The sequence below is a fragment of the Electrophorus electricus genome, chromosome 3, assembly GCF_041902795.1.
Source record: "Electrophorus electricus isolate QZ-2024a chromosome 3, ASM4190279v1, whole genome shotgun sequence".
Classification (NCBI taxonomy): Eukaryota; Metazoa; Chordata; class Actinopteri; order Gymnotiformes; family Gymnotidae; genus Electrophorus; species Electrophorus electricus.
The window spans coordinates 5,616,825-5,633,609 of NC_137499.1; the positions used below are offsets into that span (position 1 = coordinate 5,616,825).

At 41.2% G+C, this 16,785-nt stretch overlaps 1 protein-coding gene across 2 annotated transcripts; it reads right to left on the reverse strand.

Moving 5' to 3' along the window:
- Positions 1-657: 657 nt before the first annotated feature.
- LOC113573954 (stereocilin) lies at positions 658-15,614 on the reverse strand. Of its 2 annotated transcripts, none has more exons than XM_081709995.1 (33): positions 15,493-15,614; positions 15,020-15,058; positions 14,745-14,900; positions 13,993-14,114; positions 13,326-13,515; positions 12,076-13,209; positions 11,667-11,691; positions 11,087-11,579; positions 10,126-10,998; positions 9,912-9,974; positions 9,355-9,480; positions 9,056-9,222; positions 8,876-8,960; positions 8,589-8,704; positions 8,385-8,517; positions 8,073-8,255; positions 7,952-7,990; positions 7,699-7,875; positions 7,384-7,533; positions 7,027-7,085; positions 6,731-6,854; positions 6,280-6,362; positions 6,053-6,188; positions 5,624-5,820; positions 5,360-5,450; positions 5,096-5,255; positions 4,810-4,979; positions 3,539-3,694; positions 2,913-3,055; positions 2,635-2,783; positions 2,379-2,476; positions 2,107-2,254; positions 658-1,006 (listed from the first exon to the last, which is right to left on the reverse strand). In XM_081709995.1, the coding sequence occupies exons 5-33, from the start codon at positions 13,402-13,404 to the stop codon at positions 918-920; spliced, it is 5,646 nt and encodes a 1,881-aa protein (XP_081566121.1). In that variant the 5' UTR covers positions 13,405-13,515; positions 13,993-14,114; positions 14,745-14,900; positions 15,020-15,058; positions 15,493-15,614; the 3' UTR covers positions 658-917. The 2 variants fall into 2 exon arrangements, with proteins under 2 accessions (XP_081566121.1, XP_026860340.3); XM_027004539.3 differs by having other exon boundaries at positions 8,774-8,960.
- Positions 15,615-16,785: the final 1,171 nt, after the last annotated feature.

Here is a 16,785-nt window from a genome sequence, read left to right on the forward strand (position 1 = left end):
ATAATTGGAGGAGAAAAAGAAGAAAAACCTACACCACTCAGTAGTTGTCAAATGAAGGTAACCTGACCCAATCAGTTACTGGGTGCTGAAGAATTCTTGTGTTGTGTTAGATCATAACTGGTGGATAGGCAATAGTGTGCTAGAACTATGGTTCTCAACTCTGGCCTGCACTCCCCAGCACCGTTTCAATTTTCCCATGTTCAGGCACACCTGATCTAGCTCATGAAGGACTTGATAATTAGCTGTTGAGCTGGTTCAGGGATCTTCAACCCTCCTCCTGGAGAGCTAGCTTACTGCAGTTTGGTTCCAACCCACATCTAACACACCTGATTCAGAAAGTTAAAGACCTTTGAAAACATTAATTAGCTGACTACGGTGTTTAGTTTGGGTTGGAGCTAATGAAAGGTTATTAATTATATTGGCATCATTTTAGTCAGAAAAAAAATTGATACTTTTTTTTTTTACATTTTCCATATTTCTTCCCTTGAGGTGCAGTATTCGCAGAAGTTGTAGAGAATGTATGAGAGGTATGGCTATAGCATCATTGGGAAATTTACATCTTGAACATCTGTGCATAGCATGGGTGGATGTAAATTCCACAGGTATAAACATCTCTGGCTTTTTATCAGCCATGGGGTAAAGCATTATGTGGCAGTTAGCAAGTATGTTTATTCAAAGTTTCAGCTGGTGCATAATGTAAGAGTTAGAAAAGAAAAGAATAGAAAATAAAATGGGACCAGTATACTCTCAGAAACCCTGCAGTGCAAAACCATCCATTCTGTGCAACCTTCCTAAAATGTCTCTCATATAAACAAATGAAAAAAATCTATTTTTACACATTGATTTTTAATCAAAAAATGTAAGAATCTATGAAAGTACTGCAAATAAATATGAAAGAGTTGCACTCTTGTTGGTATTTATAATAAAGGCAACAGAGTACAGAGTAAAAACAATGGGCACACTCTGAAGCTGTCAGCAAACCATACCGAAGGGGCTTCATTCCTGCCTGGAGACACAAATACATTATCTGTTAGATAAACATATGCACTAGTACAGGAATGAATAAATAATGATTCTGAACCAACCGTATTCAAAATACAACATAAAATAGCAAAATAAGTTTGTTTTTGCTTTTTTAAAATATGTTGTTGCTTGTTGAATTTGCCCTATTGGAATCCAGAGTTCAACTTTAAAAAAAATAAATTTAAAAGTGCATATCACCAAAAAATGCAGAGATCTATAGACTATTAATGACAGAAACCTAATTCTGGTTAACATCAAATCAGGTCAGAATAATTGCTTATACAATACTGCAAAAGGGCTTGGTAGATTAGAGGTAAATAGAAGAAAGGTAAGCTTACATAATGAGCAATAGAAAGGAAAAAAGGGAGTTGAAGGGGAGACTCTAGACTGACTGACATGCACACAGATCTGCATACAATGCCAGGCACTATGATTATCCATACCACAATCATAAAGCTTCTTTGTCAGAAGATCATTAACACACAGCCATCTCTATCCAAGAAAGACTAACTATGATACAGCTACATCTACAGCATCGAGACTATCTTCTGTCCTGGCTCCAAGATGGTGGAATGAACTCCCACTTGTTGTCCGGACAGCGGAGTCCCTTGCAGTCTTCAAACACAGACTGAAGACCCATCTATTTGTAGAATATTTAAAGGACAACTGACACTGTTCCCTTATTGACTGACTAATTTAGTACTTATTGTAGGGTACTGTTTATATTGTTTAACAAACTGTAGCACTTATTGTTTATAGCACTTATCATTGTTTAAGATAGACCTTATGTATTTTGTACTTCTAGGTATCAGCATTCATCCCTTATTCTACAGTATTCTAACCTACTATACTGTACTTGGATATATTCTATGAGTAAATTTACAAAGCTCTTTTGTAAGTCGCTCTGGATAAGAGTGTCTGCTAAATGCTGTAAATGTAAATGTACTTCATTAGTGGTCAGTTAGCATAATGCAGATATCTTCTTTTCATCCATATATACTGGCATTTTGAGGTGAAATAATTCTTTAACATGTCCCAGGACAGATCACCAGCTGGGTACAAAACTTAGGAAATGTGTCTGACCTCTGTGTCCGAACATCATGTCGCCTTCAAATTGTGCCATGCTCAGGGCCTGCCTCTGTTCACTGCTCATATCTTCCCATTGCTCCTCTGTAACTGCACATGCCTGCTCAGGGTTGAACCAGGACAGTTGGGTAGCACTGAGCACTACCTTTAAAAAGAACAGCGAATGTGTGAAACAGGCTCATTCCATTTCAGACTGGATGTTCAGGAATTCACATAAAAGCTCACTGGCTTAGCCTAGCATAGTATTCAGAATATGTTACAGCTCTTACAGTCATCTTTCTGGGGGATATTAGTGCTATGGCTGATGGAGTCAATCCTTCTATTTGTTCCTTTACAAGGGAAGACACCACCATGTCCTCCAATCCAGCTGTGGACAGAGTATTCGTCATCATTATGTTTTCATTTGATGAAATAAACCCTCAAAAAAGCTTTCCTTAGTGTATCACTACTTCTTTATTACCTTTGTTTGAAGAATTAGTTTGTTCTGATGTCCACAAGATGGCCACAGTAAAAATGATCCCCTACCTGCCAGAGTCCCAATCTCAGTGAAGACCTCAGCACCCCAGGTGCTAACTGGACCAAAGCCCAGAGGACTGGCAAGCTTGGCTGCGAGGGCTTCAGCCTGCTCCTCAGAGCATGGCAGTACCATCTCCCTCAGGAATGAAGCTGCCACACTGAAACACACACAGCCCATAAGATTCAGTGTGGTATGATCACACTCATGGAGTTGGAAATCAGTCATGAAATGGATTTGGAAACAGTCATGAAAATGCTCTTCCTTTGGTTCTGGTACTTCCTCTGACCTAAGTTGGGTAGGGTCTAGTTGGAAGATTTCTTCAGTGCTGAAGCCACAAAGCAGGTGGCCAAGAGAAACCAGTTCTACCACTCCAAGGTCTTTCGGCTTCTGTTTCCAACGTCGCATGACTCCCTGAAGAGCTGCTCTCATCTGGAAAACACAGTGCCAATTGTTTTAATATGCCTTTTCAGACAGGCAGTTTTGAATACATCTACCAATAATGCCCTCCTCATTTACAGCTACACCTGCATGATCAGCTGTAAGTCATTGTTCCCAAAGTCAAAGGTGGTGTGTCCCAAAATTCAAGCAGCAACTATATTCTTGTATTCAAACAAAATTTGAAATTCTTTTGTTGGTGTTGTTGGAGTAGTGTTTTCTTTCCGATCAAAATACAAGCAGGTAATGCAAAGGTTGTTATTTCTTGTTTATCATTTCAAAGAAGTGATTACAAATATAAATCTCTATGAGGCAAGCTAACATGTATACATATGTAGAACTTGTCTTGCTTATCTCAAAATAGCTTCACAATGCCATTCTCAAAACAACATTACAGTGGAAAGGTTTCTCTACACAGTCTTTGATACTTTATGCCTTAGTAGGTAACCGAGAGAATGGATCTAATGTAAAACTCACTTTCTTTGATTTCCACCCGTTAAAGCTACCAAGATGAGCCACCACGGCCAAGTTAGACAAGTTGGCAATCTGCAGCTCCCTCTCACCCATCTCAGTCACGATGCAGCCTAGCTCAAGAAACTGCTCCGGCCTGAGTGTCCTCACAGGCTTATAAATCTACAATAAGAAGCGCCATCAATACATTTTTCTAGTATTCACAAGTCCATTGTTTCATCCATGCCCACACCCCCCATTTTCCGTCTGAACCAGAAAGTTCCCCCACCCCCCATTGAAATCATTACACTCATTGGAATTAAGGTCACAAATACTTTTCCACATATAAGTCCCGTATGTGATAGATGTCAGCAAACCTCAGCTTCTCTAATCCATATGTTTTTATCTTGCTCTTCACTTCATAAATATTAGTCTGACATATTCCAAGTTTTTTCCAAGATTCTGAAAGTAACACTTGATCCCACCCCTGTGATCATCTTGTTTGGTCTTTTGCCATCTATCCACTTGATGCCAAGCTACAAGGCATATAGCTTTGGATAGCTTTTTTATAGCTTTGCCACCTTGTTAGCTAGAAGGCTCATTCTACTCAAGTGGAAGTCAGTTGTCCCACCATCTGTTTTTCACTGGCTGAAAGATCTCTTAAATTTTGCTGAATTCTAAAAAAAAATGAGAGCCACATTAAATTCTTTCCACCAGTAAATTCTTTAAGCTATAAGATCCTTTTCCTGAGTTCTTAAAGTGAGTCTGATTCCCCTCCGCCACTCTGCAATGCAGCGTCTTGTGACATATTTGTTGCATTATATCAGTTGTCTGGATCACGACTATGTAGTAAGCTTTAAGATCTCAAAAGACCTTTCCCCTCCCTTTTTCTTTCTCCCTGAGTTGGATGGAGTACATATGCAATTGCATTTTAGTCTGTATGAATAGTTCATTCCCCTTTTTACATTTATCCTTGATATGACAGAAAGTGCAGTGTATGTAGTCTGTGCTCTGCATGCAGTTCAGTCATATAAAAAACATATATATATATATATATATATATATATATATATATATATATATATATATATATATATATATATATATATATATATATAACAACCCCATCCCAAACTTTGGCCACACCACTACTGATCAGGAGCATTTGCCTTTGTTTTGTAGACACAGGTTGAAATGCAACTTTTGTCTATTAAGGACTGTCAGTGGAAGAGGTCTAATGTTTTGACTAGGTTTAATTTGTGTTCTGGGGGAACTACCGTGCATGTCTGTGGACCCACCAGCCTGAGTTCCTCCCACAGCACCCTACGCTGCTCAGAATCGAGCGTGCCATCCTGACCCATGAACTCAGCGCATTCCTCCAGCTCCTTTCTCTTCATGCGTTTGAGCTGGTACCAGCGCCAGGCTGAGGGGAAGGTCCCTTTGACATCCGCGCAGCTCGGGGTCGGCTCTGAAAAATGCAGGCAGGGCGAATCGCTCGCACGTAAAGGTCGCCAAAATTATTTTCCGATTAAGTGCCATCACCCATAACAGACAGCATAGACCAAAGTCATAAACATGTCTCACCTCGTCTCGTCCACCTCTGCCCCTTGATGATTTTGTGAACGAGGCTGTAGATCTTGTCTTTGAGTCCTTTCAGGTCGGCACATGCTTTACCGAGCACTGTGTTTTTCCACTGGAACTGACTCTGCAGAACTTGCTCGACTGTGTCTTTGCCTAAATCATCCTTATAGAAACATGCCCTTCAATGCAATGTGCGAACACAGCATAGACCACTTTAACTTTAGTGATAAACCTTGGCTGTGATAAAGTGATTTTTATTCTTCTTACCAGAGGCAGAGATCGTATCTGCTGGGGTGACAGGGCAAACACCAGCCGCCCTATGTGTTCCACATCTCCTACTGTCCATTGCTTTGTCTCACTAAGGCAGAGAAGAGTAACTACATCAAAGCCAAAACAAATAATGCGTCTACTCTGACAATGCACTACTCTCTAGCAAATTAGTTATTTTGAACTTGCTGTTACTATGTTTAACCCTAGTATAACATTTGGTAAGTACTACATTACATTTGACAGTAAAAAATAAAGACCTACCCCAGCATTCTCTTCTGTGTAAGCAGAGTAGCCATTTCTCTGAAGGAGTCTGAAGGCATGCAATATTGTCTGATATCTTCCAATCGCAACTTCAGGGCCTCCCTGTCCACCTGCGCCAGTGTCTCCATATCCAAGAACAGCAGGAGGGGACCCAGCATGTCCAAGGAGGCTCCAGAGAGATGGCCCTTAGAAATACCCTAATAGAGTAGCAAATGATATAAGCATACAGATTGAACTTAATCAGGCCTTAGTAAGGAATATAAATCCCTTCTCTCAGGAACCTTCATGCATTAAACAATATGCTGTTGACTGGAATAGATATTGAAAAACCTGTTCATGAATTTTAATGAATTTTTCAATACTTTAACTGATTGCATAGAAACTTTTGAAACTCTGCCTAAATTCCCCAATTTAGGCTATTATTCTTACAAGAACATCAATAGCTTTCTCAGCCAAGGCCATCTGCTTGTGTCGTGGAAGCCACAGGAAATCAATAAAGTGTCGTCGAATGTGATTCAGGACGGCCATGAGTGAGGTGTTGGACAGGCGTTCCATCATCGTCACTCTGGAAAACAACACATGACAGTAAGGGCACGGAGGAGGCCAGGGGCGTGATGACAGATCTGTCTGAGAGGGACAGAAGGGCCTAAGCTTACGGTAATCCTGCAGTAAATGATGGGCTGAAGCTATTCAGATCCACATTCGCTTTTCTCCTAAGCTCCTCCACTACACATTTCCTCTGTTGAAATAATTGGTTAGATTGTTTGTTTATTTTTCAAATCGTACAACATACTGAGTTACAGTGCTTCAGGTCATTTGTGTGTAGAAAGTGTTTGGTCAATTGTTTTAATCATTATTTAGATTTAAAAGCTGTTTAAACAGGCTATCGCATGGCTGATTAGCAGCATGAATAACTGTACAATGAAGAACTGTACAGTAAAAATGTATTGGCATATTTATTTGTTATTTACTGGCAAGCTTGAATGCAAACTTTCATCAGTGTCATTTACTACAAACAGTACTTAGACTGTGCTTTGGCATGGCAATTGGAAAAACTGCAGGGTTAAATGAATCTAAAGCTTGAAAATGTGATATGTATCTTCTCACCAATGCTGGCATCAGTCCTCCTGGCAATTCTGCAATAAACTGCAGCAGTTCGGAAAAGCCTGACTCGTTGGCCCAAAGTCGTAGCCTAAAACAACTCATACCACTTGCAATGTGACCTAAATGACTGAAAGAATGAGTAGTGAACTAATGCAGAAATTCACTGTGATAAGACCTAAAATATCTGTGGTCTTCTACAGGGACATGTGCATCGAAGTATTCACAGAGTAGCCAAAATATATAACATTAAAGGTTAAAGAGACCACAGGCATTTAAAAACTATGAGTGATGTCACTTACAGTACTACTTCTCTTGTAATGCTTCCAGACTGCTGAATCATGTTGAATAGCAGCTGTGCCTGTTGAATGAAAAACCTGAGCAGTTGGACAGCAGTCAAGACCGAATATGATACAACTTTGGCTATGACAGAATCATTTTAATGTCACCATTACTAATTCATATCCTAACATGGAGACTATTGTGCTAGAGTGAGACCAATTTGTTTGATGGCAGCTGAGAGGCAAGTCATATTAATTTACTGAAAGGCTCATCTGTAGCATTACCAATGAGCTGCTGCAAATAAACTAGACATCAGCTTTGTCTGGCATGGCCTACACCATAAAGGGAAAAGGCACAGCAAACAAATTGTTTCTTACCTGCTGAGGTGCCCAGCGCATGTTCCTGTACAAAGATATATGACGCCTAATTGTGTGTCCATCAAGTTCCGTGGCCAGTGTTTTCAGAGGAACGATTGGTAAAAGGCACTCAAGATACAGTGTGATGTTTGCCGATAAACGAGCCAGAGCCTTCAGACCAAGAGCACATGCAAGTTAGCTTAAGCAGGGACATATGTGCCTCCATATTAAACAAACAGTCAATGGTAGATAACATGAGCAATAGCTAGGGAATCAAATAAGGCCTTGTAAGAATAAGCAGGCACTCTTGGTGGTGTTTGCTGGTAGATCAGATACCTGTTCCAGAGCTCTGTGTACCATTGCCCGATGGGCAGGCTGCAGGTCAGTCAGCAGAGAGCTCCAACACTCACAGTCAGGGCTTTCCACTGATTCATGTACAGTCATGTTTCTAAGGAAGGTAGGAGCCAAACCCGGAAACAAAGGCCTGAGCTGGCACAGTGTGTTGGCACTGATCTAAACAGGAAAGCCAAATGAATACTAGGCATTCTGATGGAATACACTTTAGTCAATGGATCCTATGACAACTTACATTTGTTTCTTGGGATATTTTGCTCAAAATCTGGAATGCCTGTGATGGAAAGAAATGGGCATGGTTAAATGAAATTGACTGCTTCGAGTTTGTTTGCTTACATGTCCTTACCTGTGCATACCTGTGCGGGTGGAAAAACAGGTATACCAGGCAGAGTGAAGAGTGCCAAAAGCTCAGGTGAGGACAGTGACTGCAGAAATGAGACACCCAGCTGGGGTAACACCCCATGCAGAGAGGCCAGTACCGGGGTAGACAAGATGCTGGCATTCAGAGATTTAAAGGCAATGCCCAGCCAATGGGAAAGCTGTGGAGAAGAGAAGCTGTGCATGACAGCTGTTGCTAAAGTAACCATGTATAATCAATAGTCACAGTGTTTAAAATACATGAGAAATATACAGGAGATTTAAAAAAAAAAAAAAAAAAAACAACTCACTCTGCCAGTGCTGCTGACATGGCCTTCAGAAATACATTTTGCAAGCTGTTGCCACAGGGCAGGTGAGACAGGTGATGTAGATAGGAAACGATGTAATTCCTCTGAATTCAGGTAACACATTAGGATGCCTAACCTGTGGCAGAGGAGTATGTCATCCATCTGTTGTATGCCTGTCAAACATCACTGTTTGGAGACCTGAAATACCTCATTATTGCATCACTTGTGAGATTCTTCCTTTTGCTGAACAGAGTGCGAAGCACATGGTGCCCCCTTGTGGCATCCAGGCTGCTATTTGCCAACAATTCCACCAGGGGGCTGAGCTGTGGGGTACAACTTCAAATGTTAATCTTGTTTTTTCATGGACTTTATTACTGGTGTTTGTTACCAACCTGCTGAGATGTCAGCTGCTGGAAGTGGCTAATGGGGAGGTGTGGGAGCAGGGGAAGAATGGAGGTGAGGAAGTATGGTGGCCAGGAAGGAACATCTCCTACCACATTTGACTGCAAGAGGCGTTTTGCAAAAGCTTGCTTCTGAGGAGACTTCATCTCAGAGCTGTGATCACGAATAGCTATCAACCTGAAAAAGAGTGAAGCCTGTCAAGTACATGAACCTGTCTGCCAGGTAAATATCTGCAGAGTATCATGATTTATTCATATTCCTTCTTCACTCACACACTGTCGTTGGTCATCAGTGATGCAGGGAGGAACATTATGTCAGATACAGCCATGTATGGTATGAACTGTGAGAGGTCAACAAACAGTTCTGGTGTAACATGTGGGAATTTGTGGATGAATGCTGCAGTCATAGTCTCCATAGCCTCCTGTTCTTTTGGTGAAGCCTTTGGGTGATCAGAAAGAGCACACAGAACAGCTCTTGCAACAGTGGGAAGAGACATTTTCATGGAAATGAAGAAAGGAACATGGAAGAATAACCAGAAATTACACGTAAGTTCCATCAGTAGTCTGAGCACCTGTGTCGTCTCTACGTGTATTTGGTCCCAGGTCTGATGGACAAGAGACAGGAACCTTTTCACTGCATCACTTTCTGCAGACAGCACAAGGCTACGTATCCTGTCACTTGGCATCTGCATATATTCCTAGACATGCAGCAATGAAGATGTATGAATGTTTAAGTTGGTTTAAAAAAACAAACAAAAAAACAAACAAACAAAAAACAACTAAATTCTTTGTGCATCTTCCAACAAAACAACAGCTGAAGGATGAAAATCTAGAACAACCAGAAGGGTCTGGTGTACACTGATTTATTTACAGCTTAGATGTTTGTGCAAACACATTGGCATATTGCAGATATAGTTCAAAAATATCACTGAAATATTTTCAGCTCATTACAGTTTTATTTGTATTAAGCTTCAGCTCAAAATAATTTAGCGATGACAGCATAAAGTAGCTATTCAGATTCTGCACTAGTTAGAGTAGTGAAACTGCTATACATATTTAGTAATTGTAATAATCAGTTACTAGTCTCGTGTTATTTCTGACTGGCTTATCAACAATCAGTTAGCTCTACCTGCATTAGAAATCTCAGTGCAGTGGAGTTATCTTCCTTCTGAATGAGATCCCAAAGGACGGGCTGTTGACAAGGGGGAAAAAAAGCAAAGAATATGAACATCGAACCACATGGACACTTTCAAGGAAGAGAACAAGAAATCAAATTTTCTCTAATGTAGCGAGAAAAAAAAAACAATAGTGATGGTACAGATGAAACATCACAGTGTGCTTACGCTAAAACACCCTAGGAGATCCTCCTTGAGAGCCGGATTCCGCTCTCGTCGAAGAAAGATGCTAACAGTCTGGAGCACGCTATCGGATGCGTCTGGCCTCAGGGTTGCCCAGAAGGAGGCATTGTCCAGGAGACTGGAGAGAAGAATCGCTTGGCCAAGGCCCTGCCGTACCTCTTGCTCCCCCTCTTCCAGCCCAGCCGACAGCCCCACCATAAAGTCCAGCACATGGAGCACATAGCTCACAGTGGCCAGCCAGCCCGTATGCTCGTCCATGAAGCCCTCGCACAGGCTCAGCTTGTACAGGGCCTCCTGCAGGATAGGAATTGGGTTCCTGCAGAGCTGAGATGTGTCAAAGTCATATGGGGCAGGCAGCATGTCGAACAGTTGCTGGAGGACACACTGTCTTTGTCCTGCAGTGCTGCAGTATTCTGATAGCGAGGGCTGCACACGAACCAGCATGAGGTAGCGAGTCATGTTCTTGCAGATGTAATCCCTCAGACCTGCTGTGTCACCACAGAACCCAAGGATGCTTGAATTGGCTAAATGTTCTGCTGTCCATTTTGAGAAGTCACAAAGCCTGTCTTTGGAGGCTTGGGAGTCTGTGGGCAGGGCTTTAGAACAGTATTCCAATGCCCAGCCACTGCGGGGCAAAGGTGAGGATGCGTTGCCGCACAAGGCTGAAATCAGCACAGAATTGTTGGGCAGAAAACAACTCCTGAAATCATGGGCACTCAGAGAGCCAGTGCTAAGCAATGCTAAGCAGTCCTCAGATGCATCACTTGCAGAACTTCTGGAAACATCCATGGAAAGTTGAAGGCAAAGGTCATCAATGCTTGACTGGTTGAGGTAATAGTGATCCTTCATAATAGCAGCCTGAAGAAAAGAAAAGTAACATTTGTAAAGAAAGATGCGGTTTGGTTTACAAACATAATGTGACCATATAGACAATCTCCTGCCATACCTGATGGGCTCTCTGAAGCCAGAAGGAGGAGTTGGCACATACTGTATTATTGAACTCTTGTGCAAAGAATTCACTGCACACATGTACCCAGAGAAAATCTTCCTCCGCAGCAGAGAGATACCAAGCTGCATTAGAACAGCTAGCATGCAGATCAGGCACTATGTGGCCAGTCCCAGGGTCTAGTGTGGCCTCAATTCCATCAAAAAGAGTACAGTAGAGGAAGACAGTGAAGTTTGAAACTCCAGTGAGTCCAGGTATTGAGGCATTGCATGCAGCCTCCAGGATTTCTGCTGAGATGTCTGTAGTATCTGTTTGATTGTGGTCTGTTGGCTGAGGATGGAGAAGTCTAGATCTTTTAGATGAGGGCTGATATGTTGTATTGTTTTTTTCTTCCTCAGAAGACCCACAGAACATGAAAGATGGTCTACTTGGTAAACCTTGTGAGGTGAATCCCATAGCTTGAGCATTCCATGTCAGATTATGTCTAATACCCCTGTGTGACAAAGTCTATTAGACCATTGACACAGATGCATTCAAATTATGCTCATTAAATAAATTAAAATTTGAAGATAAAACTTACCACAAAATCAATTGTCTCAAGTCACCTATGGAAACAAAGGAAATGGAATCTTTGATGAGTCAGTTGTGTATTGATACAAATCACTGATAATCGCAGAGGGTTGGCCATGAATCGCATGAACAGAAAGGGATCTTTATACAATTGGGCTCAGTGTAATCGCATAGCTGGGCACATAATGCCTGGGGTATATGGTTACTAGCATCAACAAAAGGGTGGGTAGATTATCCAGACCATAGGATTTTGAGTGACAAAGATCTACCTAACACGACCTTTGTGATTTCAGGTGTTCAGCAGGTGCGTCAAAGCTGAAAGTTCTACAAACTTTTAAAGTAATGTACAACGAATTGTGCTGCTAAAGGCAGGTTACACTGAGCTCACTGGTTATATACAAAAAACCTGGTAAACTTGCCCACAGAGCATCTTCCCTGGTGACTGGACACTGGATCCCCCGCCATTCTCTCAAGATCATCCAGCAATGCTGTGGTCACCCGTGACACCTTCCTCTTCAAGTTACTGTACACAGTGCTGCCCAGTCTGTGCAGGAATCCATGTCTGAGCCCATCAAGGCCCTGAAGGAGCGCAGGGTTATGCTCAGCAAACTGCACTGCCCTCTCTCCAACACTGGACCTCGACAAGGCCTGCAAAAGTATGGTTTGCATGGAACTAAGGCTCCCCACATCATGAGAGGCATTGCTGGAGTGCAGGTTCTCCTCGTGTAAGACCTCCGGTGGAATGAAAAATGGCTTCAAGCGTCCTGTGGAAGGAGAGCCTTCCCTGGGATCGCTGACGACGCTTACAGGGTGCACATTTACTACGGGTTTCCAATTCCTCGTCTCCAGAAATGAAAGGAGCTGCTGCAGCCAGCTCAAGTTGAAAGCACAATCATTTCGCCCTTTCAGGACACAGATAACTCCCTGGAGACCTGCACTGGCTTGCCCATAGGTCCCACTGACAAGAGCTTGCAGGGCAGCTTCAAGCAAGGCACTGATGGTCTTCCAGTTCTGGGACACAAACGTAAGAATAGGTCTCTGTGGCTGTCTCTCTACAAAGGTCAGGATACTCTGTACCAGACCTAGTAATCCATCCCAGTGTGGACTGCCTCTTAGAGAGAAGAAGAGGTCCTGTAGCCTGAAGCTTGGCCTGGGAGGAACCCTTCCCTCCCATTGTACAAATGGTGCTCTATCATCAGGCTGAAAGAAAGCATACAACAAGTTCTCCCAAAACAGGTCATTGTTGAAAGGCTCCTGATGTTCGTCCAGCTCAGCACTCATCTCCTGGAGGTACATGGAAATGTTATAAAGAAATCCTGAGAGTCTGTTTCCATCAAGGGGTTTGTTAAGAGTTGGAAGGCCCATAGCTTGCTTGGGCAAGAGCCCCAGCGATTTAAGGCCTCCAGCAATACTTCTCAGGACTGAATGGATTTGCTGATCCTGACTTCTCTCTGGAGATGTTCGGTCTGTGCGTGGGTGCCAGTCTGCACCTTTCTGCCATATCTCAACAAGTTCTTTCAAAATTACATCTCTTTGTTCCTTTCTTTTGCTTCCTAGAAAACAATATTTACACACAAAACCTATATGTTGGAGACTGATCAAGTTTAAAACCATTACTGTGGCTGAATACAACCACAGATTTCACACATGCACACAATATTTTCCTCACCTCCAGAAATGGCTGCTATTTCACCCAGGAAGACGATCAAGCACATCATAATTTCAAATTTGCCCATTCTGAGCACCATTCCTTAGCCTCAGGTCAGTATGTGTGAAGTCATATCGCTGTACCTTAGAGAGATCACCTGCTACAGAGTTCCTTTAGGCGCTACATGAGACTCGCGGAGTAAAATGTCCCACTGCAGAGTGGACATAAAATGTTAAAAACCTACTGTCACTTGACTACACTTTCACACAGAGGGAGCAGACCGCTATATGTTTGCCTGTAATATTCCTTTTTAAATTGTTACTTACAACAGGTATGTCACTTTATCAAGTGTAACTATACAAATAATATCAAAAAGGTATTTTTGCTGAATTAAAAATACAAACTAAGCAAACCGTACTGAAATTTGTTGATTCTTTTTTACATTGAAAAAATATCTGCAATTTAAATCATAAAGCCTTTCAGAATACTTACATGCAGCCATAATCCACTGAATCTATTACCCTCCTCAAGTAAAAGTGAAGATAAGATGTTCGTGACAGTATGAAAATGCACATCTAAATGACAACACTAAAATTGACTTCTCTCTTTCTTTCTTTCTTTCTTTCTTTCTTTCTCTCTCTCTCTCTCTCTCTCTCTCTCTCTCTCACACACACACACACACACTCACCTCCTGTCACCAAGTGTCACATTTTCGAACTGTTCCCCCTACTAGTCTTTGAGATTCAACTGGATGCAGAAAAGCTTCAGGTTTCAGTGCTATCATTTCAGCATACGCCATCTGGCTGTTTTCTGGAGGGCATGGATAAAGGTTTGAGGGTGAAATATGAGAAAACAGAGCAATTGTGAGGACCCCTGAGGAGTTATGTAACAGAATGGCATTATGGTGGTTACCTCAATGGCTTTGAAAAAACATTTTCAGAAATTTCATCTAAAGTTTTGAGTGTGGAGATTGTAAGAATTATAAGTATTATAAACTTATGATTGTCATCAATGAATATTTAAAAGCAGAGCTAGCTCAATGGTTAAGGTACTTGACTAGTAATCTGGTTCAGTTCAGTAATCCAGTTGCCAGTTTAGCCCCACCACTGCCAAGGTGCCACTGTTGGGTAACTGACAAGGCCCCTAACCCTAAATTGCTTGAACTGTATTCAATCATAATTGTAAGCTGCTTTGCATTTAATATAGCATAAATGTAATTGTGTTCCTTTACATTAATATAATGCTATTAAGGAATTTACTTTTAAAAGGTTTGGGATAGTGAACAGCTGAAATAAAGTGCGGTCAAACTGATATGATTACCCTGCCAGCTTTTTTCATTTCATGGGACATAACTTTTGCACAATGTCCTTGAATGTACTGCTTCATGCAAAAGACTGCCAGTAGGTCTCCAACAGCTGTCAACAAAAGACAGAGTCTCACCAGGTCCCCAGCACCAGACAATCAGGCCCTTCACTGGAGTTCAGAATCATCTCACGCATGCCGGAGCTCTGTCTGCGGCTACGGAAACCTGAGCAGAACCAGTGAAAGGACCAGCGCAGCCTCTCTACAAGCCCTTTGATTCAGTGGTGGTGTCACCTGCAACAGAACAATAACTTCCTCTTGTATTATTGATGCTTCAGGTAGCTGCGCTTGCTGAGCGGTATGGGGCTCAGTTAGCAACAGGAATATTAAATGAGAAACTTTACTCTACCTACCTTCGTATAACTTTGCTCAGAATTTGCACTCCCCTAAGACTAAAATGAGAGAAAATGAAAAGTAAGCACAAAGTAAAAGGCCTGCGTCTGAGGGAGCTGCTTGACATCATCATGGTTTAACTGCAGTCGCATACGGCCACGTTTAAATCAAAGCAATGAGGTATCCGCAAGACTGAAATGATGAATTTTATTTCATGGTATATGTAAATCACTGCATCTGCTGCCATGCTTTTAAAGTACTTAAGACCAAATCAGCTGTTATTTGTTAAGCACACACACACACACACACACACACACACACACACATATATTATATATATATATATATATGTGTGTGTGTGTGTGTGTGTGTGTGTTTGTGTGTCTAAAAATAAAATCAACTCTAAAACATTGAGTTTTAACAACAATAACAACAAAAACAACAATAACTCAAAATAACACAATGACACTGGCAACAAAATATTAACTCCTACCTTAAAAGGTAAATAGCCACCTCAACAGCTATTAGTAAAAGAATGACTATTTTACACTCATTACACATTTTGTTAGAGACACATGGGTACACAGTAAGCAACTGTAGCCCATCTAGTGTTAGTGTTAGCCATCCCCTCTGCCTTCATCAGTGATCAGCTGCTGACCATGGGGGTGCTGATGGATTGATATTATTGGATGGCATATCACTCTCAACCCGGCAGTGACGTGTCATGTAGAAATACCAGTAATAGTGCTGTGTCTAATACACTCCTATTAGTGCAATATCAACCATGCCACTGCTGTGTCACTGGCTATTTTGAGAATGAGTTCACCATGCAAGAAGCTGTGTCAGCTGTGTTTCTGTGGTCAAAGACTGACCATTGATTATCAATGGCTGACAAACTGTGTGACACACAAGGGCAATTGTACATCTGTATAATGCACCTAGAAGATAGGGACATTCAAATGACCAGTGCGTGTAGAAGCAAGATAAGAATTTCTTTAATTTCTTTATAACATAAGCAGTTATGTAACCTGCATGGGGTCATTGGGTCTTTCAACATTACCCTAGCTAGACACCCTACACCAGGCAGTCAGGACAGCTGATCACTTCTTGGCTTGTGTCCAGGTAGAATATTTATAATGCATAGCACAACCTCACTGATAGCTTTAGTAATGAGAAACCACTTTTACTGGACTTAAATAGGCCAGGTTAACATTTCAAAATATCTGATAATTACACTAAACAGCATATATATATATATATATATATATATATATATATATAAACTGAATGTACTAATAATTTTTAAAGTCCTGTCTCAGTCGCAAGCCCTTAAAATCCCCACCCCCTATATGTATTTTATATGTATTTTATGTATTTTAAATGCATACTATATTCAGTAGAAAAGTCACATAGCCTAATAAGCACACATATTCAGGCTAGTGTAAAAAAGGAAAAGTAAAATGAATGCCTACATAATTATTAAAATTAAAATAAATTCTAGTCTTGATTCCTAAATTAGCTTCACACAGTAATTCGATTAGCTTTCAATAGATTTTTGACCCAAAAAAAGCATATATATATTTGGCAGCGCTCGCGCTTGACTGCCTCACGAGCATTGTGATTTTAGCGACACTTGGCACAATAGCAAATCCAATTCTGTCAAAAAATAAAAGTCCCAATTTAATATTTTAAGTCCATTTAAAACAGAAATCCAGACAAAACCAGTAAGAAAATGACATTAATTACTATATATACCAATTATACATTCCCTGAATATAATGACAAA